We start from the raw sequence: 26,289 nt of genomic DNA, 5'->3' as shown, positions 1-26,289 counted from the left end.
GTGAACCGGGGTGAGTTGCTGCATAGACGCAGATAATAGATATATACAGTGCTTTTTTCTGGGGGGACAACGCAGGGGTACGCATACTCCTAAACATTTTGTTAATCTTTGTACTTTTGTCCATCTACTGTATTTATTTTTCCTGATTTGAACTATAAAATGCTGATTTTCTTGAGTCAAAATGAGGGTACCCCTAAGCATTTTTTTTAAAGAAAAAATAGCACTGGATATATAACTGAAAAGGAAGGGGAAGGAGGAGCTCGTATTTGCTTGGCACCTGAGGAGAAATCAGGGACATAAAGTCTCCTTACTGGGCAAAAGTATAGTGGCTTGCGACCCCTCATCTTTTTAAAGCAGAAAGAAGCCAAATTGTTCCCTCTGATTCCATAGTAAGATCTATGGTTTTAAAATGGAGAGTCCTATTTGGTTCACAGAGCTTACTCTTAGGTCATTGGGTATGGGTTTAGAGCCCTTCTTGAACATAGTGCAGGTAAGGTCCCAGCTGGGCATGGGCAGTGCCCACAGAAATGCTACAGCTCCTGGTGTATCAAAATTTTTGCTAAAGAGAAAAGTTGAGGAGTGGAGAAGGAGTCAGAGGCATGTACATAAGCAGTGGAGATGCCTTGTCAAAGAGTCAAACAGGTGAACAAGGCATGGAAATGCTCCACTTCATGCCTTGTGTGGAAGCAGCTCTCTTAAAGGAGAACTTGTAGGAGGGAATAGAGGCCCTTTCCAAAAGCTTTCCAAATGCTTTTTTATTTAATTTAATTTTTTTAGTTAAGCTAGTATTGAGCCAGTACAATAAACCAAGCACACCAAATGGATAAGCCAAATTAAATCTTGTTGCAGTGGATTCATGTTTCAAAAATCTCTAAATGGTGTGTGTGTATGTGTGTGTGTATATATGTGTGTGTGTGTGTGTGTGTGTGTGTGTGTGTGTGTGTATTTCCCCCCCAAAATAAATAAATAAATAGATGAAATGCAGAGCCTACAAATAATGCATTGTTTTTAAAATAAAAAGTTTTGTAAACTATCAGGACACTGATGTGACAGGAGATTTGCTGGTGTTTGCCATTTCACAAATGATTTTGGGGGAGATGGGGGTGCTGAGCCCACTAATTTTGTCTTAAATAAATCTGCATGGGGCAGAGAGGATTATAGCATGATCACCATCCAAAAAGCGCCCACCTAGTCTTCATACAGCTGGGTAACAACTGCAAAATTAATAATAAATCAGTGGAGAAGTCCCTGACAATGATGGGGAAGTTATTCTAAGCAGGTGCTTCATGGCAAAGGACACAGTTGAAAGAGAAAGGGACCAAGGAGTTTGCTGTGCAAAGTATGGCTGCAGCAAGAAGCAAGGGATGGGAGTTGATCAGTAGGACAAAGTGATTTCAAAGTGAAGACTATAACATTAAAGCTGCTATACAAATCAGGGTATCACTTGTGTGTGTTTGTGTGTAAGACATAGTCAAAAATTGGGGAATGTGGAAAATTACCAAGCAGATTCCGTTTTAAGAAATGTGTAGTACTGAAAAGGAATGCCTCAAATTCACTGATCCCTTTACGAAGGATTTAAGCATTTGAAACCCCACAGCTGAATGCACATCATCTTTGTTCTCAACTCTTTGCCTCTTTATCACAAATGTAACAATTTTAAAAATCATTTGTATGCCCACTTCCTTGTTTAATTCTCCTATTGATGAAATTAGTATAACTGGCACTTGCAAACAATTGTTGTTGCTCCCACAATTTTTCCTTCCGTAATAATCCCATTTGTGAAAAGTACTTTTTCTTTATTTTTAGGTTTCTATATTGTTTAGTGGGTGTGAAGAGAGGGAAAGATGTTACAGTCTATGTGTAGATATATTTGAAGATCAGAGGAGCTTTATAACGCTGCCGTCTTATATTGCCCCACAACTGGTTTCTCACTTTCCCATTCTCACTCCCCTCTAATTTTTACATGAGGAAAGGACCCTGGCCCAGTGGGACAACATCTGCCTTGCATGCAGAAAGTCCAAGGTTCAAGGTTCTGGGGTCTCCAAGTAGGGCATGGAAAAGTGCTTTCCTGAAACCCTGGACAGCAGCTTCGGGTTGATGTAGGCCAGGCATAGGCAAACTCAACCTTCCAGATGTTTTGGGACTACAACTCCCATCACCCCTAGCTAACAGGACCATTGGTCAGGGGTGATGGGAACTGCAGTCTCGAAACATCTGGAGGTCTGAGTTTGCATATGCCTGATGTAGGCAGTACTGAACTAAATGGAGCCATGGTCTGACACACTATAAGGCAGCTTCCTGTGTTTTCATGGCATTGGTGGACTTGGAGACAGCATGGTACCCAATAGGCTTCTGGGTATATGGTTTCAGGCAAAGAGACATCTGATTCTAAAGACAGAATTCCATGAATTGGTCCCAACTGGAAGAATTCCAAAGAGGGTTCATTTGATATTTTCCAACTTAAACCTGTGAGGTATTTTCCCCTGCTTCCCTCAACAAACTGCCTACATTAAAAACAATTCTTGTAAAAAGGAATCACACTTCTTTCTTGTAAATGGCCTGGACTGCTCACTCATCCATTTCTGAGCGCTTGACAGAAAAAGAAACCAAAAAGAAAAGCAATTCATCTGGTTTGCTTCGTTACCTGACGTATCAACCTGAACAAGCCAGATAGCCATACACCATCTCCCAAAGAGACTGTGGGAACAAGATTTAATGAAGAAATTTATATTCCTTCCTGATGGTGAAAGAAAAGGCTCAAAAAGAAGCTCCAAATTTCCTACAAACAACAATTTTCTACAGTGACTGTGGAGCTGGAAGCAGTCTGTAGTTATCCCACTAAGGCGATCATTTTATGCTGTTGTAGACAGCAATGTGTAATAGTGGCAGGACCAGTGATATTTGGTGTGGAGACACAAAGGAGAACACAAGACCATCCTTATCTTTATTTGGGAAATGCTGGAGGATGTGGAAATATAAAATATAGTACATTATTGAAGTACTGCTATTACAGAATACTTTTGTTGGCAAAATATCCTCCATTTCAGTGCTATTTTTCTAGAAAAAGAGCTGCCAGAACTCACTACAAACGCCTCCCCTGTTCTCTTAGAATGACAATGGCACCCACTTGAGAGATGCCAGAACTGAGTTCTGGTGAGTTCCTGCTGGAAAAACAAAGCCCTGCCCTATTTGGTTGCGCCTGCCTCCCTTCCCCCCAAAACAGCTGTACTCAGTGACGGTATTGTCACCCACATGAGATGGCTTAGAAATTCAAAGGTGACATAATTAAACCATTTATGTTCTTGGCACACAAGCTATTTTCCTTTCTCTCTAGCTGGGTCTTGTAATTCTGAAACGTTAACAGAAATATGTTAAACCTGTTTGAGCAGATGTGGGGAGGGAGAGACTGATATTGTACACACAGACAGACAAAGTGAGCGGTGTTGACTCTCTTGTCATACCAATTTAAAATCTCTGGAGAAACTATCATGTGCCCAGAATGCCAGCATAACTGAACACAACCAGTGGTGTATGGTTACATAAAAAAGAACACACTGCAGTGTAGCCAGAAGTGCCGTTTAAAGATTTTTCCAGTCACAGAAGGGATGTTTCTGACTTAGCACTGTGTGAGAAAAGGGGAGAATCCAGAAAAGTAGGTCCTTGTTTCCCCCCTCACATTTGCACAAGTTCCAGAGTAAGGCTTCTGATAAGCCAATTCTTAATATATTCTTTTCTAAATGGTCACTTTACACTTATATTTTCCTTTTTCACAATTTTTATATTGTAACACAAAATAGTATGGGGAACCGTTGGTTCTCCAGATGTTGCCAAACTACCACTATCATCCCAGGTCATTGGCCATACTGGCTGGGGCTGATGCGAACTGTAGCCCAACAACTTCTGGAGGGCCAAATGTTCCCACCCCTATGTTAAATAGCTCATTGTCTGAAAACATTAATGGTACACATTTAGCTTTAGATCCATGTGGGTTGACTGAATTTTCCTTCTTGTTGATTCAGGTCAATTATACATTCACACTTTCACTGACAAAAAGAGCTCTGTGCAAATGATGATTATAATAAATAAGAAAATCCAGTTTTTTACCGTTATTATCATTATTATTTATTAATTTTTTGAACTGCCTTTTAAATGCGACTCATTTACAAACGTACCATAAAAACAGCTATGAATCATTAAAAAAAAAGTACCAGAAATAATAACTAAAGACAGATTTAGAAACAAAATGAACACCTAAAGGCAGAGACATTTTCATCCAGCTAAAAAGGCTTTTCAAAACAAAATTGTATTCATTTTTTCCAGAAGGTATAGATAATGAACACCTGTTCTAGTTCAACATTACTAGTTAAGTTGTTACATTCTTATTGCCAATTATATTACCTATGTCACAAAGCATATGAAAGCAGAAGTAATTTTTGCAGACAAAAACAACTTTTGAGGAACTTTTCCATTTGTGCAGATTTCTGCTAACGATACTCCCCAATTAAGTATACATATGATTCCAATTAAATACATTTGCACTTGCAATTCCTCTGAAAGATTCAAAGATCAATTCATGTATATTGTACCTTTTCTCGTAATGTGCAATCTAAGTTATTTCAGCACAGCAAACAAAATAGAATGGGATTGCTGCTCTTTGACAACCCTTCACAGTCCTAACCTGTCTCCACTATTCTTGCTCTTCCACCTCATAAGCCTGCAGAGGCCTAGTTTTGCCCCTTGGCAAGCAAGGGATGGCAACCATTGAAATGGTTCCACCATACCTGAATATAGACCACAAGTGAGCAGACTACAGCAACTGCATCCAATGCAGCACTGATACTTCCTTGGTGTATGGCTTAGGGGAAAGGTTTCTCACCCAACTAACAGACAACAAATTAGGAGGATCCAGTTGTGTGTGTAAGCACACTGAAGTCAGAAAGTAATTACTTTTATTTGCTTTTCAGAACAGTGGCTGTAGCTGGTCTACTGTACAAAATGAATCAGTAAATATCATTAGACAGTAACCCCATTAAACCCAGTGGGGTTCATCACATAGGATTAGGGGGTTGTCTGTGGTACCCATGGTGAAAATAGAAGCAAGACAGTCTGTATCTGAAATATACTCAGAGTCCTGTAGTGATTTCATACTCTTTATTGTAGCTTGTAAAACAGTGATTGAATTGCCCCCCAAACCTCAGGCTTTTATATACATTATTTACACAACGAGTCCCGTTTGATTGGTTGATTCTGCTTCCCTCCTGGAGCCTGATTGGTCTTTTCCTGCAGGCCAATCAGTTGTTGCATTCTAGGATCCTACCAGCCTAACAGCCTGATTAACTTCTTCCTGGAGCCTGATTGGTCTTCTCCTGCAAGTCCATCAGTTGTTGCATTCTAGAATCCTACTTGCCTATTGTTCTAGGATCCAAGGTTAGGACATAACAATATCCTGGATTAGTTAATCCAAAACATCTTCATCTCTGGGTCTGCCCACCACCAGCAATGTGGTTCTTGATAGAAGGAAGGTTGCCCACCGCCCTGACGCAGGCACCCTCTTTTCAGAGAGGACCTGGCAACTCTAACGCTATGAGCAGCACATTTTGGGAAAAAATCAGCACTAGGATGTTTATCTGAGTTGATGCAACCCAAAGGCTGCTATGACCTTTGGAATGATTCTGTTTCTCTGATTTTGTTTAAGCACTTGTGCTTCCAGAAAAGACAGAGAAGCAGCAGCATTTGGTCATGAACCAGAAAAGAAACCCAAGAAATATTGCTCATGAAAGGCAAAATAAAAAATAAAAAAATTACAAAGAGCTGGGGAATCCCTAAAATTAGGCCCTGCTCCTAGAATGAGCTTCATGTTTTATTGTTAACAGTCTGTTATTTATTGTAAAATCCAGGTGCTCAACGTTGCACTGAAAAGTCCCAGGAGCTTGGGATGTGGTGGTGCAGAAGCTCTGCCTTCCTGTTCTGAGAAGTAGAAAAGATCCCTCAACCCCATTACCTTTGATGAGTAGCTAAAGGGTTATCCCCCCACCACCACAGAGATTTATTTGTTTGTTTTAAAACAGGGCAAGCAAACCCCAGCAAAAACCCATGCATCAAGATGTTCTTCACAGCACATGTTCCCTTAAAGGTTTGGCTTTTAGTACACATGGGAATAGGTAAGTATTTATAATCGCAAACAAATGCAGTGGCTTCACTATTTGGGGTTGGGGGGGGGATCCTTGGCCCAAACACCCTCAGTAGGATTCCTAAACCTGGAAGTGTTCAGGCGCAAACCTGAGAATCTTCTCATGAAGATGCTCCTACCAAGTAAGACGATTGGCTCCCTTTGGCCCAGTACAGTCTACTCTGACCTATTGCAAGTCCCAAAGGCTTTAGGCAGAGGTCTCTCTCATCACCTGCTATCTAACGTGCTTTTAAGTTGGAGGTTTCAGAGGTTAACCCTAGATCCTCATGAATGCAAATAACATGGCCTGCTATCGTCGTGATGCATAGTACCATCCCCAGTTGGGAGTGATGAGCATAACAACATAAGGAGTGCCTGCTAGATCAGGCCAGTGGCCCAGTTAGTCCACCATCTTGTTTTCCCAGTGGTCAACTAGACACCTATGCAAAGCCCACAAGCGAGTCCTGAGCCTTCTCGCCTCCTGCAGTTTCCAGACACTGGTATTCAAATGCATACTGTCCCCAACCAACCTTTTATCAGGCTGCCACTAAATCCCAGTCGCAGCACCCTTTGGGGACTACTGTCTTTGCTACAGTGAGTTTCCATCTGTTAAGAAACCTTGCTCATTTGGGGGGACTGCATGTTCTGGGGGAAACTCTTCCTTTTATTTGAACTGTTCTATCAGAAAACATCACATTTTCCTTTCCTTTTCTCAATCTAGGAGTACATTTTGGGAGCTCATTTGCTTGCATCAGTAAACAGTTGAGTAGCATTGCTCTCTCTCTCTCTCTCTCGCTCTCTCTCTCTCTCTAACAAATATTCTGTTTATGTATTAGGCTAAAAACATTGTTAAGAACCACCCATCAGAGTTCCTAATTGTATAGCACTCTGCAGAGCCGATACATAGATTTACCTACTAGGAACTGCATATTGACTGTGGGGCCTATTGCTGCAGCAATTGTAATTGCAGATAAAAGGACAGGCTGAATTATCTCTAAAGAACCTGCATTGATATTGACACAGGAACTACTTAAGCCTTAAGGGATATGATTATTTCATTTTCCATAATTGTTTCCAGCCATTTTCAGTTGTGTGCAAGAGTGCAGGAATCTGCTCTATGGCCATATATACTTTACAGTTTATTGAGAAGTCCTGCTACAATAAGATGGCTCATTTGTTGCTTTTGATTGCAAGTAGGGGCTCATCCAAACTTCCGTATGTCCCACAGCTAGGGTTGCCATATTTTGAAGAAGAAGAAAAAAAAAAGAGGACACATTTGCCAGAAACTGGGGCAGGGGGGAGGGGATGCGGGAACAGGGCCACGCCATGGTGGGGTGCGCATGGGAATGACATTGGTGGGCACCAGAGAGTGACACAGGAAAATTTGGTGCAAAAGGAAACTCCCCGGACATTTTGGCAAATTCAAAAGATCTACCCAAACAGAAATTTAACTCCGAAAAGGAGGACTTGTCCTGGAAAAGGAGGATGTATGGCAACCCTACACAACTTTCCCACAGGAAAACCCACTCTTTACTGCTGAATCGAAGCAAATGTCAATCAGGTTTTCCATGCATTGACATTTGCTCCGATTCAGTGCTAAAGAGCAAATTTTCCTGGGTGAAGGGGCAATGCAAACAGAAAACTGCTCAGACTCCCTACCTAGAAAGCACAGGGCAAGCCGAAAAATTAATGGACAAGCCCAAAATTAATTCATTAGGATCAAATCACTGGAAAATATAACTGTTCAAGCAAAAATGAGCACCAACTGTATTATTTCTGTATATACACTGAAAGAATTCACTTGCTCCCTACGTTGTAATTATATAATATCAGGCCTGCCAGGCACATACCGTATTTTTCCATCTATAAGACACCCCCATGTATAAGGACCCCCCCCCCTATTTTTGGGGACTCAATTTTAAGAAAAGGAGGGGAGATGGCCCAAAGTTGTTGAGCTTCTCCCCCCACCCCCCTCATGCAGCAGCTGCGGGCAGGAAACACTCCCTAGAAATCGTTTCCCACGCGCAAGGCTCAGTCCCCCTCCAAACCCCATGGAATCTGGCTGCCCTGAGTGACACAGGAATTCATTGCAAGGGAAACAGACACCTGTAGGTGGGGGTTTTCTGATCGTCTGCCTGAATCTAAACAACGATGGAAGCAAAAGCAGCAGGCATGCTGGTAGCACAGGGTTGGGGGTGTGCAATTAGTTATGTAAAAGGCTAGACAAGAGGACCTGGAAAGCCCAGACCTGTGTCTAGAAAGCACGGAACAAAGTTAAGTGTGGGTGATGGGGATCCCCTGTGATGGGGATGAAATCGATCCCACCATTCTGCAGCTGATCAGTCATTTGAGAGAGGGAGTTTTCTTCCCAATCACAGCATGCTGGGCTGGCAGGTTTAAACCTTAATTCTAAAGTTTAGCAGTGTATGGTGACAAAAATATCCTTGGGGGGGGGGGGGGTTTAACAGCCGTCAGCATCAGGATGGTTGCTCCAGACACCCTGATTTAGAACACATTTCTCTTACCATATAAAGGCAATACGTGAAGCAATTTTCCATTGCGGTATCCAAAGCTGATTAAGTTTCCAATAAATTATTGCAGCACATGTCATGCTTGTTTTCTGCATTATAGGGGAGCCATGAATGCTAGTGACACAGTCGTGTCAAATGGATCAACTGTGATTCTGTCCTGCTGGCTAAACAACAGTGGATCATCTAGCAATTTGCAGAACAAACATACAATAACTATTTTACACAACCACTCAGCAGTAAGCAGTAGCTCTGGCTTTTTGGTCAGTGCTCACATTTCACAGCACACATTTGGGAGGCAGACGTTCAAATGCCAACGGAGTTCTCGGCAGGAAAGGAAAGTGATCGTATGTGGAGTTTACGTCAATGTTGGAAGTAAGGAAGTGCTTTTGTCTGTAAGTGTTTTGCCGGTGTTCACAGACAATGTGTGTGTGTGTGCAAACAAAAAAAATATAATATAACACAGCAGCAGGGATGGCAAAATCAAGAGACTCTGGTGTCTTTCACTCAATAACTTTCATTTATTGAGGAATGGAATGTTGTGTCATAGAAACATGAGGTATTATTCTTTCCATATACTTTTTTTTAACTGGGTGGGGCTTTTCACAGAGACATCCCTGGACTGTGCCCAGCAGCACAATCCAGCTAGAAGTCAAGCATTTATAAATCCCATTCTCAATCAAAGAGATTTAAGCCAGTGATTTACTTTCCCATTGAAATCAATGGGACATAGCTTGGGGTAGTCATTCCATATTTTCAGACCTGTGTAAAGGGGGAGGGATCTTATTTTTTGAGCTATTTTATTCTTTAGTGATATTATATTGTGCACCAAACTCTTAGCATAAAAAGGGCATTAGACTCAGGGCATTCCTTGTCCCCCACTTTCTTTTTCTTTTTGCAATAGATTTACTGTTGTGAAGCATGACTTTCCTCAAGGCATTTTTTGTTGTTGCAGGGAGAGAGTGTTTTACAAGCACTTTTGCACCAGGCAAAATCTGATCATCGCTAGATATCCATCCCCACCCCACCCCTCTATGCCTCTAGTCTATACCAGTCATTCATTGATGGACTCTGAATTATGCTTTAGAACTTTGGGTCAGCAGCACAATCCTATTTTGCACTTAAGTAATGAAATAAGCAAATATGAACTCTTTGCATACATGTAATCTACAGGCCTATTTAATTAAGAATAAATGGATAAATACAAGTCCTAGATGCCAAAGGAAGGATTCATATTAACAAATATTAAGCCACTTGTGTTGTCTCCTTTTAAGTTCCTCCAGCCCAGCCCAAAAATATACTCTGCATTCAGCATGGAAAGGATGGAAGTACTATTTGCACTTGGGATAAAGGACACTATACCTACCTTGATACTAACTATACATTACAGTAAGTCTCACTTGTTTTTACTGTATTCCTGTTCACTTGCACCTGCCTGTTGCCTGAGTTCTTGCTACCTTAACCTCCTAAAGCCCCGCCACCAGCAGCATATTGCACTTGTGCTGGAAACATGTCTCCTTGTGAAACCATCTGGGTTAGTCCTTCACAAATAGACTTGCATGTATTGTTTTGTACTGTTTCCTTCTAGGATTTTCTTGCTACTTTCTGAACTACTTTGTGGGTTGCTAATTGTGTCATCTGCTATGGGCCCAACTCCTGGACCTCTGGGTTCAGATCATGTAATCTGCTAAACAGAAGTGTCAATTGACTGGATATAATATAGTACTGAGCAGTATTCCATTAACTGTCGCACAATGTTTTATGGGTGTGAAATTATTCTAATCTCAGCAACAAAGCAACATTCTTTGAGGGTAGAAAAGGGATGACCTATTCATCCAGGTTTATCTTTCTATTGCAGGCTAACAAATGGAACCACCAATGAAGCAACAGTATGGAAAGATGAAAGGAATCAAAATAGCTCATATGGCTCAGTAGAGCTCAGAGTGAAGTTGAATTTTCAGTCCACCTATACAGTTGTCATCAATGCCACCAATGGACTGGGAATGGTTTCTTCCCAACCAATTCAATTCACATTAACTGACATAGGTAAATGTCAGGAATTTGCCTCAATTAAATTCATATTATTTGGCTGGCACTCCAAAGGCTTTCTAGAGAGTATTTGTTTGGGTGCAATTTCCTTTCACCCACCAAAAAGCCAATGAAACAAAAGAAACCTGTGCCAAAATTCACTTGGTCAGTGGCAGAGGTGCCAACTTGAATAAAATATTGGGGGTGGGGCAGATAAGCTCCACCCACATAATCAATTACAAGACATAGCACACACACACTATTTGAATGACAATGCCCATCAACTTTGAGGTGGCCTGGCCCTCTCAAATATTTTAGGGAGGGCACGAAGAGACCTTGCCCCCTAGGAGTTGGCTCCAACGGTCAGTGGTGATTGTTTGCTTTCTTGTCTAAATGGCAGGCTCCCACTCCCACAGTATATCAGAAATAGGGGGGTTGTGTGCAGCTTCTGTGGTACAGCACACAATTGTTCAGAAATGAAAGTAAATGTTGTATACAGAGAATGACGTGTTAAACTTGGGCTACGGTTGAGTAGTTAACTTGTGAGAACAGCAGTACTATTAATCAGCACTGACTCACACACGAAACACTGAATTGCCTTTTAATATTTTTTTTAAAGCCTTGATCGCAGAGTTCCCATATGAGTGAGTCATGTGAAGAGGGAGGACTTCATGTAGTGGCCATATTGCTTAGCATGTTTTTGAAAAAGCACATGGTGGCAAAGTCCTTTGCAGTGGAACCTGCCTGCTTCCATTAAAATCTGATGCCCGTAAATAGAAAAGGAGATGCTGTTTATCTTTTAGATTTGTTAGCCACCTGTACTCCTAATTGTCCCAAGTAGAGAGATAGAATAATTGGTTATCTAGAACAGTGATATATATAGCAGTGGGAATAAAGAACAGTTGAAGCTGAAAATGCAGAGGGGCTAATGCATGCCAGCACATATCGGCATTTTACCAGTCAGTCATTTGTATTTGACTGGGGCATCTGTTATTTATTTTTGTGAGGGTGTGGGGGGAAGGAGCTGGACTCTGTCCTCTTCTTTAAATGAACATGGTCAAGGCTCCCCATGTAATACAGCTGACCAGGCTGCTCCTAGTGCAGCAACAGGAATGGACTCATAAAATAGCATACGTTGATGGACACAATATGTTTTCATGAGCAGTTCCCAATCCAGCAGAGGGGTCCGCAGCTCATTCCTCAAAAAATAAGAATCACTAGTATAAGCTTTCTGTGTATGGCCACTGGCAATTTCAAGAGTACTAACTTCTGTGTTTTCATTTATTTCATTTCCTTCAAATGTATTTTTGGTCACCATAAATCAGTGAAGCCACACGCACCCGTGAACCTCTCAGTGGCATTTGATGGTTTTGATGCAAGAAATTGCAGCATTTCGTGGCAAGATCAACAAGAGGCACAACACTTTAGATTAAGATACCAACCAATGAACAGCAACTCTTGGACCATGGTAATGTTTTCTAAATGTATTCTTGTATTACTAATGCGGCAAAACGGCTTGGTTGTTTACAAATTATTTACAGTAAGGTAAATTCCTCTTTCCATACCCAAACTAAGCAACCCATACTGAAGGAATTAAGAGCAGAATTAAGTTTTGGATATTTATCTCAGAATTACTAGACTTGGAATATCTCCCAGGACAACCTGCTCATAGATGATCCTGTGTATACATACTTGTTTGAACACTGCAAGGATGAAAAAGAAGCAGCATAGAAAAATATGGTTGGTGTGTACACAACACACACACTTCAAATTCTGCAGTCATCCTAGTTTCAGATCAGGAATAGGCAACTTTGCATAGACTCACAGCCCAGTTACCAACTTAGCTCATACTTCTAAATGGATTTCTACTGATAGAAGCAAGGAACCTAGAAGTTCCTGGGCGCTAGGCTCCTCTATACATTTCTTCACCATTTTATAGGCCTACAGATAATATGTAAATCTTGCACTCATAGAGTTCATCATAGTAAAAGCAGTACTGCATATAGAGAAGGGCTTTGGGCTGATGTCCAGGGCCCCTGTCAGCAGAAGGAAGAGGAGGGCCCCTAAACACTGAAGGGCCGTCCTAAAACACACTTAAGGAAATGAAGTGAAGTCCATTACCATCTAAAGCAGGGGTGGCTAACCTTGTTTGGACTCCAACTCCCATCAGCCCAAGCTAGCATGACCAACAGCCAGGGGCCATGGAAGCTATGTGTCTGAAGTGCCACATTCTAACCACCCCAATGCAAATAGATGCCCCCACCAGGATCATAAGGTCTAAAATTACCATACTTAAATGTACCACCACCAAGCATAAGGTAAAAAATCATGTGATTCTCCAGGTGACAGTGAAAGAAATGACCTCACAACCTGCTGTTCTATTCAACTTTAATAGGTTGATGAGGTGCTAATGGCGCCAACACTGTTAATTACTCCTCAGTTACACACACCTCTGAAGAGACAGGATGAGAGCTTGTGGTAAAGGAAATGCACCATTGGTTCCATTCAGCAACTAATAGTATACAGTACTGTGATCCTGTATTGACCTAGCAAAGTGTTTCCCAAATTTAGGGTCTCCAGCTGTTTTTGGACTACAACTCCCATCATCCCTAGCTAGCAGGACCAGCGGTCAGGGATGATGGAAATTGTAGTCCACAGACAGCTAGAGACCCACGGCTGGGAAACACTGGTCCAGCATTTGGTTTAGAAAACAGTTTTGATGCTCGCTGTATTTTGATGCTCACTGTATTTTCCTTTTCATTCAAGCTTGAAAATATAAACAGCAGAAGATATTATCTACATGACCTGAAGCCAGATACAGCATATGAATTTCAGGTTTCCTGCAGGTTCCTGCCCAACAAAGGATTATGGAGTGACTGGAGTATGTTGTTTCAAACAGAAGCAGGTGATACAATTTTGAAATGCCTAGCATTTATTTTTGTACCTATGTAGAAATCAGCTACGGATAACACATTCATGCTTGCAGCCAAACTATCATCTCATAGGAATTCGGTGAGGAATAGAAATAATATTCATATAGCCTGGAGACCCAAGCAACAAAACAAGACATAAGAAAGAAATATTTTTCTCTGTTCAGTGAAACAGATACACAAGACTAGATCAGAAGAATCAAGGGTCTATAGTGAAAAGCTCTCATAGAAGTCATCACAAATCAGCAACAATACATGCAGAATACCCACTAACACAGCAAGGATGCGGAACCAATGTTGTGTGGCCTGCACAACAGAACTTCCCCGCCTTGTCCTCTCCCTGCAGGCTCCAATATCTCCCCTGGAGGGTCCTCCAAGCCTGTAGAGCAGATTTTGAGGGTACCTATACGGGAGGCTGCAGGAGGGAAGTAAGAGGAGAAGGTTCCACTGCAGGAGTAAGTCTGATGCATGAGCACGACAGCCTGTGGCCAATCTGGCCATACTTATAAAAAACACCGTCCACTTTCCTTCAAACTGGACCATCACACAGAACCATGCCACAAAGTTTTCATTTCCTCTGTAACTTAGAAAACTTTCAGCAACAATTTGTAGCTTATGGTCTTTGATGTCTTTGTGGGTTTTTGTCAAGCACAGAAAGACGTTACTATAAATTCTAACCCTTGCATCACTGACCACTAGTGACATAATCAGTTCCTGTCACTGACAGATGCAGCAAGAGGTGTGAACGTCACCCTCTCACCCCTTTGTGGCAACTGACATTTTATAGTAGTACCTGCAAACCTTTTAAAAGGGCTTGGAATAAATGGAGGATAAGGGTATCAATAGCTACTAGCCATGATAGCTATTGCTGCCTCTGGAATCAGAGACAGCATGCATTTGTGTGACAATTCAACAGTGAGAGAGGGCTGTTGCCCTCATCTCGGTTTAGGGGCTTCCCAGAAAGATCTGGTTGGTTTCTGTGGTAAACAATGCCATAGGTCAGCATGGAGAACTAGCCAAAAAATTGCTCTGGTTGTAGAGGAAGTAATACTACAGTTACCGGTACCCAAGAAAACAGAGTAAAGATGGCTAAATAAGGGGAGGAAGCAACAATACATGGTGATTATGCCATTCAGACAAATCACCTTTCCACTATTTCCGCCCCCCCCCCCTGCTTGCTCCAACAGTGACCCAACCACCATGACATCTTTTGGATGAAAATATTAGCTCCAATCTCATTTAGCTATGTCATGGTTATGTGAAGTGCAGGGGGGCTTTTATAGTTGCTTGCCAGGCAACTACATCAACCTACCTCATTGTTCAGTGGGGACCTGCCACTATATAAAACAACTATTCCTTCCCATTTGTTTTCTATGTGCTGTCCAATACTTTGCAAAAACCACACCCAAATCAACTAGGCAATGTGTTATAAAGCTCTTCTTTCTCCTTTCATCCAGTGCCACTTCAGCCAATTGATGTCTGGTATTTAATGGAAGATGTGTCTTCTGAAATGCAGAATATTACCCTTTTTTGGAAGGTAAGAATATCTACTCACCTATGCCATTTTGAGGGTGTTGCTGTATGTGTATCTAATCCAAAAGCATAATAGTTCCTTACCCTAATTTAGGAGTGGGAAATCTGTGGCTGCCCAAGTTTTGTTGGGACTACAACTGCCAAGCTGGCTGGGGTTGATGGGAGTTGGGTAATCGACCCCATTACTGCATTAGAAAAGCAACTCCTCTTCAAAGAGAAAAAGTACATAGCAGAGTTCCCAATTTCTTTGGATCAGCTGAAATTCCATAGAATAGTGAGCTGCCAAAGGGTGGTGTAATAGTTGGCCTGTTAGAACTTGGCTGGAGAGACCTGGGATTGCATCCCTGATCAGCCATATGGCATGACTGCAATCCTATGAATAGCTTGCCCCATTGAATTCAGTGGTGCTTTTGGTGGCCTAGGTGTAACTTTGGTGCTGGAGGAGACTCTTGAGAGTCCCATGGACTGCAAGAAGATCAAACGTATCCATTCTTAAGGAAATCAGCCCTGAGTGCTCACTGGAAGGACAGATCATGAAGCTGAGGCTCCAATACTTTGGCCACCTCATGAGAAGAGAAGACTCCCTGGAAAAGACCCTGATGTTGGGAAAGATTGAGGGCACAAGAAGAAGGGGACCACAGAGGACGAGATGGTTGGACAGAGTTCTCGAAGCTACAAACATGAGTCTGACCAAACTGCGGGAGCCAGTGGAAGACAGGAGTGCCTGGCGTGCTCTAGTCCATGGGGTCACGAAGAGTCGGTCATGACTAAACAACAACAACAACAAGGTGTAACTTGTAAAATACATCAGGTTGAATTCAAGGAAGTTGTAGCCAGAAGAGACCCATTAAAATTGATGGGCCTAAGTTAGTCATTTCCATTAATTTCAACAGGTCGACTTTGAGTTTGACTAACATGGCATACAACCCAAAAAAACTCTTTTCCTAGTGGAAATGCAACCTTTGGTTTTTCATTGCAAATGCACAGAAGAAAGAAGTACATAGAAATACAAAATGCAGAGAAGTACAAAGAAGTGCTACCATTTAAACTACTAACATGTAGTAAGAGAATGAGGAAAATAATCAAGGGCTAGGGATTGATTTCCTTTGATGAGGTTCCAACTCTAGGTGCCTCCAGATGAGGAGTGTTTAATTACACAAAGTTTACATGTTGGTTAGACTAGGTCTGATCTCCATGAAGCATTCATTCTGATTTCTTTAGAAAGTGTTACACATCATCTTGTTGATAATTCATTCATCCCACATTTTCAATGCATTTCCCTGTCACTTTCCAAACTGCAAGAAGTCTTTTCGCGTATGTGGTTTTGAACTAGGGTAACAGAGCACCTGAATCCACTTTAAATGCGCAAACTGGAAAGTTCTGGAATGTGCTTAAATCCCCACCTCAAAATACAGGCACCCTTCCTCTAAGCCAATCTCTCCACAAAGCAAACTTAGAAACCATGCACATGCCAGACCAATGAAGGTACATCAGTTGCTCTGGCAGATAACACCATTCCTGCCCTAAGAAAAGGCCATGAGCAAAAGTTTCTCTCCCCACATACCCACTTCCTGTTCCACTATACCACTGCCTTCCCCTCATTCCCCTCTGCTACTTAATTCTTGGTACAGCTTTGCTCAAACAAGCAGTTTCTTACCTTTTTTTGTTATTCACACTGAAAGCAGATTCTCATTCATACTGGCTGCTTCTTAGAAGAGAGGAAAGCCATGCTGCAGTTTCACCTGTGCTTTCTTCAGCTTGTGGTATTCTTGGTTCCACCCATTTGTCACCTTTGCCTCTGTTTGAGAGTTAAGAATCCTTAATGAGGCACACCCTACAATACTTCAATGAAATGCACTAGTAGACTATGTCGTCTTTCCCTCACATTCCCTCTGAGTTCAATAATACTAGCATCAAAACACACACACACACACACACACACACAGAGAGAGAGAGAGAGAGAGAGAGAGAGAGAGAGAGAGAGAGCGCTTCCCCAAATAATCCTGGAATTCTAAGTAGTTTAACAATCAATCCCTCTTCCCATGGAACTCTGGGAATTGTCACTCTCTGAGGGGAGTTGGGGTCTCCTAACATCTCTCAGTACCCTTCACAAACACCAGTTCCTTGGGTTCTTTAGGGGAAGCCATGATGGTTTAAAGTGGCCTGAAACTGCTTTAAATGTGAAGGGACCCAGAGCCTCAATATAAAGGGAATTAATAAGGAGAGTTTGTATTTCATGTGCCCAAGTCTGCTCTTAAATGAAAGTAGCCTGTGCCAAGCTAGTGAAGTATGCTCTTGACTAATGTTTTTTTGTCAAGAGCACTTTGAGAGGGGTTTTTTTGAGGGGGGGGGATATACTTGCTACAATTGGACCAGCCATGGGCCCACTTCACCTTCCATGCAATGCATTGTGAGAGGTGAAACTTCTTACACACACACACACACTCAGCCACTTCCCTCAAGCCAGCTTCTCATCAAATTGTAGTACAAGTAATATAAACAATGAAGGGAGTCTGAGGGAAGAAGAGATGTTTCCTTTTGCCGCGGCAGCCAAATTCATTCTCTCTCAGCTCCAACTCCCCATCTGTCAAATTGGAACAACATCAGAGGGCTTTTGTGAGGGCAGTCTGAAAGAAACCTGTGTCTTAACATGCTGCACCGATACTGAGGGACAGCAGCTTGCTTCAATACGGGAAGCCAAGTACCACATCCGCACTCACCCAAAAATACTAACAAGGATTATTTGAACAACCCTCCTTCTCTCAGCCTGGCTTCCCTTGGAAGTTTCTTAGATTTGACACTTGTGTGTTAGAAAATGCAGTAGAAATTCCTTTTAAAAGATAACAAATGGTAATCTCTCAGGAGCTTGTCATTTCTGCCCCACCTTTTCTTAAGGCGGCTTACATGACTCCCCTCCGCTCCCATTTTATCCTCACAATCCCCCTGCAAAGAAGGACAGTTATGCTTGGAAGGGGTATATGTGGCTGACCCAAGTTTATCCAGAGAGCTTGATGGCTGGGGGAGTGGGGAAGGAGAGGGAATTTGAACCCGAGTCTCTAATGGCCAGTTTGAATGCTGGCTTCAAACTGCTGCTAAAACTTGTTTCGTGTGTGGGCGTTGGTGAAACATGCAAAGAAAAACATACGCTATTTTATTTTTTAAATAGATGAGTGTATTAGACGTGAGAAGGAACAGTCATGAGTATAGAGTGACGTTTTCAGCCCTAAACCAGATGCGTCAAAGAGACACGGGAACAAATTCTACAGTGCAGACCACATTCTCACAAATCATTCCTAAAACAGACTATAGCATTACAATTTGTTCTCACAACTCACGGGGAATATCCCAACCCATTTATATCACTACTAAACTAGGAATTACAGGTAAGACCCTTTCCTCCAATTCATTTGATTTCAGTATGATTCTGTCTATTACAAAGCTGCACTGGAATGTTTTATACATGGCAAACCATCGTTTTAAGTTTATTAGATTTTTTGACTCCAGACTCCAGTTGTAATAGGTCAGCATTGTCCTGAGGGAGGTATACACACAACTTTGTTTAGTTTTGTATTTAGTATTCGATCACAGGTACCCCTCCCATAATTTCCTAGTGGAAAGAGAAAACCCTTAACTGGCAAGGACTGTGGCATTAACTATGGTAACTATTATGTTCCTGTGTAGTGCCTAGCAATTTTAGGTGCTTTATAAATAATGTATTACTGTTGTTACTGTATTTGTTATCAATGCTACACAAATGACTTAGAATTACACTTGGGTCCAGGCTAAGCAAGCTCTGATTTAGTCCCACTTGAAATCGATGGGACAAGTTAGCCATGATCAACAGAACTAAAGCATGATTATTATAGTCTAGACTTAATCCATATTGCTTAGTTCCAGTTCTTATTCCATCTCAAGTTACTTTTACTCTTGGATAATTTTGATTTCTGATGTTGTACTCCTGTGTTCAGCTAAGGATTTAATATTTTTCCTGGTCTCTCTCTCTCTCCCTCCCCCCCAAAAACTTTTCAAAAGATCTGCCACCCCCAAACCATCTTTCTACTGTATCACTGGGGAACGGAAGAATCTCTGTTGCATGGGAAGCCCCTATTGCATCTTTCCCTTTTATCAATGAATATGTTCTACAGTGGGCAGAGCTCCATCACAGCAGTAACTTGAGAACTCCCATAACCTGGCTCAAAATCCCCGTCTCCAATCTCACAGCAACAACAGGTAAGTTGCACAGGAGAGCAGTGGGCAACCCTGTGGGCTTTATTAGGGGGAAGGCTGGCTCTGTGCACCTGGCAAAGGATGGACAATTACAGTTTTTTGGATAGCACTTCACCCCCACACACATTAGGCTGCAGCTTTGCACTGCACAGTAGTTCGTTCTGCCTTCCAATTTTTCCAGATGGCATGAGATTATCTCCTTTGAGCTGCAGCTCTCATCATAGTCACTGGAGGCAAAAGAGGAATTTGTGTCCTGTCAGTCTCAATGAGCTGAGCTCATCTAATAAAAGCAAGCTGCTCAAAACCTTATTACTACCAAACTCAATGCTAGCTTTCGGTTCCCTCCATGTCCTTTTTTATTATTATTGCACATTCAGGATGATTTGTGCTAATGATGCTCTCAAGGTGGGCATACATGATCCCACATTCAATACCGTTTGCAACTGGAAAAGTTTTGGGGTTTGGAAAAGCTTCCTTTCCAGTCAGTGCATAGCCCATTGCTTCCAGCTGAAATGCCATAACTTTTTATATCACAAAAGTTGTGGTTTATTTTTCTTTTGCTTTTGAAGTTCTGTAGCCCCTCCAGACAGCAATAATGTGATAGCATTGGGGAAGCCTCACAGGATTGGCAAAACAGAACAAATCCACCACTAAAGCATTATTATTATTTTCCTTTGTTCCCTTTTTATTTGGGTCATTCCATTTGACTCACAGGAATAGCAGCTTTGTAAATGCAGTGCTCTAAAAACCATGTTTTACACCTATGTCCAATCTATGACTAAATATCAGGTGTTGTCCAGCCCATGCTTTCTCAAACTAGGCTTGGACTCGGTCTCACAATAGACAGATTTGCATCAAATACCATTATTGTCCTTTCTAGAGAGCCTAAAGCCTAACACCTGTTATCAAATCAGTGTGTTTGCCCTCTACCAGAACAGAGCAGGAAGAGCCGTTTCCACAACAGAAGATGTATCAGCAAAAGGTAAGGGCAAAGGCACTCCAGACCTCAATATACCTTTGAGACCCAACATAGTCAATTCAGATTTCTCAAGATGATTTCATGTTTTGCAGTCCCATCAACAGGACCTCAAATTAACACAACAGTAAAAGAAAGAAGCATTTTGGTCTCCTGGCAGGAAATTCCGGATGATCGAGTGGGCTGCATCGTTCACTTCAAGTTATACTTGCAAAAGCAATTTGTCATGGTGCCCCCTAAAGTCTACGGTAGGTATCTGTTAAAAATTAGGGCTTAGATCCCTCTACTGCAGTGTTTCCCAACCTTTTTTGGGCAAAGGCACACTTGTTTGATGAAAAAAATCTTGAGGCACATCACCATTACAGCCCCGTGACGTCAGCGCGCAGCGTCACGCCGGGAGGGAAGGGCGCCGGGGCGCTGCTGCTGCTGCCGCCGCTCCCGGCAGGCATGGGCCCAGCTGAGGCGGCGGCGGCTGTTGTGGTGGTAGCGGCGATAGCGGGCGGAGGAGGGGGCGGTGGCGGGGCCGAGGTGGCCGGCGGCGGCGGGGGAGGCGGCGGCGGGTGGAGCAGGAGGGCGGCCGAGGCCAGTGAGGGAGTAGGGTTGCCCGGGGCTTGAGGAGCCATCGCCGGGAGTTGCTGCTGCTGTTGTTGCTGCTGCTGCCCGGACATGCCGGCCTCCTCCTCGTCCGCTGTCTCGCGCTCCTCCCTTTTGCGCGCGCTGCCCCGCCGCCGCCCCATTGGCCGGGTCCTGTCAGCTGATCCTGTGTTATTTCCTGTGTGTGTGTGTGAGGGGAGAATGGAGAGAGAAACCTCGGCACCACCACCGCGGAGCCGCCCCCGGCTCGACGCGGATCCTCGCCGCCGCCGCCCCGCCTCTCGCCGCCCAACTCGCCCGCCTCCCTCCCACGGCACACCAGGCAACGCCTCGCGGCACACTAGTGTGCTGCGGAACACCAGTTGGGAAACACTGCTCTACTGGAGGTGGCAAATCTGTGGCCATACGGATGCTGTTGAAACTTCCAACTCCCATTGGCTCCAGCCATCATGGTCAAAGGTGATAGGGCCTTGCAACATCTGGAGCTGTCCCTCTATGGAAAAAATGGGAGCAAAGTTTCTCAACAGAGGGGAGGGGTGCCCTGGCTCCCGTCCCACAACATGACAACAGATGCACAAATCACTTCGATACACTGTTGTTGTTCTTTTGTTTCAGCTTTGATTTTGGTAATTAATGCCGGGCATTTTACTGTGAAATCACTGTGAAAGCAAATTTTGGCTGAAAAGATATTGGGAGACATCCAGTGATTGTGCCTGGTTGTGTAAGGGGACTTCCAGTTTCTTTTCCCTTGATGCACCCTCAAAACACGCTCTGGAGAAGATCCCAATCCTCTGGAGCAGATTTCAGGGATGTGCAAGGAGGAGCTGCAGAGGGGATGGGAAGAAGGACAATTTCTGCTGCACAAGCAGGAGCCACACTGGGTTTCACTTCAGAAACAAATTAACTGCTGAGACCCTAGGCAGAAATGGTTGGCAGCAGATGGTGAAGCTAAGAAGTTGTAGACTATTGCAAATGCTTGGTGAAAGATGGGTGTGGATGGGAGAAAGTACTTGTGACTTGATACTAGTCGATACTCATATTTCCCTCATTCTCTTCCTTTTCAACCCTCTCCCCGCTCCCAACAGATATACCTAGCACAGCCCCACAGCCGTTCTCTGTAAGAAGTGTAGAGCCTGGTGCTGCATATGTTTTATGGATGACAGCTTCCACAAAAGCTGGAGAGAGCCCTGAAGGAAACAAACAAGAGGTTTACATAAAAGGTCATTATTGGGGGGTGGGGATTAAAGGTTTTGGCTCCATAGTAGTACACTGAAGGCACTTCCAACTTTGCACACCACAGGATGAGCTACTGGCATTGAAGACAGGTTTGGGGAAGAGTTTGGTTACCGGTGTGGGTGGATGTATCAGCTTGGCTCAGACGTAATTCTGCATCTCAAGCATCATTAGGAATGCAAAAGCTGGCCTATACTGAATCAAGCCATTTGTCTAGCTCAGTATTGTCTGTAATGACAATGGGTCTCCAGGGTTTCAGGCAGGGGTCTCTCCCAGCCTTATCTGAAGACTGAATCATCTGCATGCGAATAATTTGTTCTGCCACAAAGTTGTGACATTTCCTCAACATAGTGAACAGCATCATACATCTGAAATAATACTACTTCTGCATAAGAATTGCAAGAATTGCTGAATGCATCAGAGAAGCGCATCTCAGATTTTTAGCAATAGGTTAGAGAATGTTTTAAAGCTCCCTTCCCATTAGAAGAAGTTGACATAATTATGATAAAGAAGTCTTTCTAAAGTAACAGATATCTTGCACTTACAGATGCACCCAGCTGGGGTTCTGCTCTAACAATCTGCATTATTGTGGGTCTTTCCATCTGTCTCTGCTTTGTGCCATCCATTAGGCAAATGTAAGTGAATGCTTTCTTTCTAAACATTTAACAGCATGCAAATGGTATACTGAAGAATAGAGTAATGATAAAAAAAATGCACACAGAAAAAGGTGTTCAGGTTACAGTCAGGCCCTACGCTCATTAAAGCCAAACTCCAAATCTCCTGATGGCTTCTCAGTAGGTTTTATACTGAAGACTCCAAAGAGAATAAAAAACGTTGTGATTTTCACAAGTTATCAATAAATCTGATTTTGACAATTTCAGTACTTCAGTGCATCTCTGAGGAATACTCTGGAAATCTATGCTACAGGAGAGAGTTAATGAGCCAATAGTGGCTCATAGGCAGCTTATGTCAGGAGAATTAAAAGAGGATACACAGCTTCATGATGTGACCCTCCCCCAGCCAAGAGTACTAGCAGGTAGAAGGTCCAACCGAAGGGGCTCCATGGATGCAGCAGTTTCTTGGAACAAGAAGAAACAGCACAGAGAATGGCTTGAGTGTGAAGGAAAGTAAAAGAAAAGGAGAAATAAAAGTGAGCGGCCACAATGTGGTTGAGGAAGCAGAATTGGTGACAGGGGTGGTGTATGTGGCAGATATAGATAATAGGGATATTTTGGTGTAAGGTTCTTAGGTTTAGGAGCATCAGTAGTCCCCAAGATAAAGGACCTTAGCTGAATGCCAACCATAATTACCACAATTTTAAACTTGAATATGATTATCATAAAACAGAGACATAGAGGCCGAGCCATTTAACTTCATTTGGCCCTGCAGAGACCCCATCAACATAAGGAAAAGAGTCATGTATAAAATCCCAGCATATTGTGCTAGAAATGTGTCTCCTTGCATAACTATCTGGATTAGTATTTCACAAATAGATTGGCAAGTACTGTATTGTTTTGTACTGATTCCTTCTAGGCTTTCCTCACTGCTTTCTGTTCTGCTTTGTGGGTGGCAAGGGAAAGCTGTTCCAGATCCAGCCAACTCTTCATGTACTAAAGAGTTCACATCTGTAGAGGTAAGCTTGCCTGTCACTGGTATCACCTGTAGGAATCTCTTTGCTGATGAGCTAGTTTCTGCAAAGAGCCAAATAGCTGCCTTAAATAGCTGGCCAGCAGAGAAACAACTGCAGAAGATGCAAATAATTTTGCTCCTGCCATTTGCCAGCATGGAAAAAGAAAGGAAATTTTGTTCCTGGTAACTTTCTCTCACACAAATTTCATAGCCTGCTAAATGCTGTAGCAAGTCCCCAGCCACTGTGCACAATCACTGGCTTTTATGGAAAAGCAGTTTGCTTTTAGGGAAAGGTAGAAAATACTTGTACATTAACTGAAATTTCTCCCCTATCTCCTCAAAAAGGATGAACACAGCTTCTATTCTACACAGTTCCTAAAGAACCAGAACAGGGTTGAAGAGCCTGAAACTCTACAAATAGAGGAGGTCCTCATGAAGAGGCAACAGATGCCATCTGTGGATGTGTCCCTCTTCAAACCCACAGAGGAAGGAGGAGGGAGCCACAACTGGCCAACTGCTGTCAGCTTCCAGGAAGAGGATCCAATTGTGAAAAACGTGGACTATGACCCTTTGATCACCAGCAGGACAGATGATGCCAGCCAGCACCAGCTGCTGCCTTTGTACAGAAAGGTTGGACCCGAAGAACCAAGTCAAGGCCAGGAATTTTCAGTGTACCTTGCCAGTCCACATGGCAATGTAACAGTGGACTACTTACCGACTATTTCACCTGCCATTATGGACACTGGTGAAGACAATGGCGAATCTGAACTAAACTCATTATTTATTTTCCAAAGAACCTCTTTTCTACCACAGACATCCCCCTTTGGTGGAAAGCTTACTCTAGATGCTATACAAATGGTCTGTGATTCTTTCACAGAGTAAGGCTGCATTCATGTAACATCTTATCCAGGAATGCTTTAAACTTAATGGGAGTAGACATGATAGGATATAGCACAACAGGCCTTCCTTAATCCCCTCACCACCTTCATGTGAAACCTAGCATGAGGAAGTTCATGAGGACAAAGTCCCTTATTTAGGTTCCAGCATAAATATGAGGTAGTAATTGCTGCATTAGCTCAGTCACACAAGAAATGAAAGTTTAAAAGTTGCCACATCTAGAATACAGTGAGAATGTATATCAAAAGTGGTTTCAGAGAACTGTGGGTTGTAGCCAAGTTAGCCCATTTAGGCATGGAATTCAGCCTATGCAGCCAGACTTCTCCCTGTGTGCCCCCATCTGCTCCCAAGGGTTGAGGGAACCCCTAGAACAGATGTGGGGACATGTGGAGAGGAAATCCTGTTGTGCAGGTCAAAGTCCTTGTTCTAACAGGATGTCTTCATTGGATACAATCCTGAATATGTATGAAGCTCCCAATTAAAAAACCAAACAGGTTGCAATGCAGAAGAGTGTGAGGGAGATGTTTGATCCCAGTAGGACTTTCTGGCTGTTGGCTCTTCTCAAGTAGAAGCCCCCTTCTCTTCTACTCCACTGCATAGCAAGCATCCATTGTCCACAGTCCATGAACAATGTGGATGTGAGGCATTGCCCTTGCCTGTCAAGCCTAAAGAGGTAATATTTTGAGACTGGAAAATCTGAAGTCAAGCACAGGCATTCAGGTCCACCATCTTACAGACACAGTTCATTGTCTGAGGATGTATCATCAACATCATGATATTGTGTAATGATTTCCCTACACAGTCTAGATTATTGGGTTTAGATGCAGGAAAAATAAGGTCCCAAATTCCTAAAAGGGTTGTGGTAAGAATAACACACTACCAGGATAGGATACTAAAGTGACAAAAGATACAAATATTAACAGATATCCACTGAATATCCTCAGAAAAGCATCACTTTATAGCCAGCTATTATGGTAGTAGCATACCACCATAATACTTGCCTCTCATCTTCTACAGGTTATTAGGACTGCCATCATCTCTTCCTCATCTCACACATGGCAAGGTAGCTCTAGACACTAAAGTGTAGTGGTTATTTGCAGTTTCCATTGTAGCAATAATAAAAATCTACCCAAAACAATTTCTGTGTAATAAACCCTTTCCCCCCCAACAGCAGCAGCACTGACAAAGAAACAGGGAGAATGAATCAGTACTGCCAGAAATAAATGAATGAACCAATGCAGATTCAGAGTTCATTGCATTAATTAAAAAGTAAAGAGCTAAAAACATGGCTTAATTTTCAAATCCTATGCAACCATTTTCAAGTGATTCTCCATACATTTTCAATGTAGGAAACCTGAAACAGAACCCCATACTTTCCAATAGACACCAGCATTGCCTAGCTTAGAAGATCTTCCACAGTAAAATGTGTTTACTAAAACAATCTTACCTTTACAGCATGCTCTCTCAATTTTCCGCCTTCTTTAACATTTGCTATTCCTAATTTGCAGTTACTAAATGCTTGTATGAAATGCCATATGGCTAAGA

The 26,289-nt window shown here is 42.6% G+C and overlaps 1 protein-coding gene across 1 annotated transcript; it reads left to right on the top strand.

Annotated features, from left to right (window-relative positions):
- The first annotated feature begins 8,626 nt into the window (after window positions 1–8,626).
- Window positions 8,627–26,289, top strand: IL12RB2 (interleukin 12 receptor subunit beta 2). Its single transcript, XM_028733136.2, has 14 exons — window positions 8,627–9,072; window positions 9,972–10,086; window positions 10,556–10,743; window positions 12,051–12,193; window positions 13,492–13,630; window positions 15,113–15,192; window positions 18,355–18,571; window positions 19,221–19,418; window positions 20,296–20,397; window positions 20,487–20,639; window positions 22,071–22,205; window positions 22,766–22,853; window positions 23,752–23,851; window positions 24,193–26,289. The coding sequence occupies exons 1-14, from the start codon at window positions 8,808–8,810 to the stop codon at window positions 24,727–24,729; spliced, it is 2,460 nt and encodes an 819-aa protein (XP_028588969.2). The 5' UTR covers window positions 8,627–8,807; the 3' UTR covers window positions 24,730–26,289.

This window comes from Podarcis muralis, chromosome 5 (genome assembly GCF_964188315.1).
Source record: "Podarcis muralis chromosome 5, rPodMur119.hap1.1, whole genome shotgun sequence".
NCBI classification, from domain to species: Eukaryota; Metazoa; Chordata; class Lepidosauria; order Squamata; family Lacertidae; genus Podarcis; species Podarcis muralis.
This window is presented reverse-complemented; position numbering and strand designations above follow the sequence as displayed.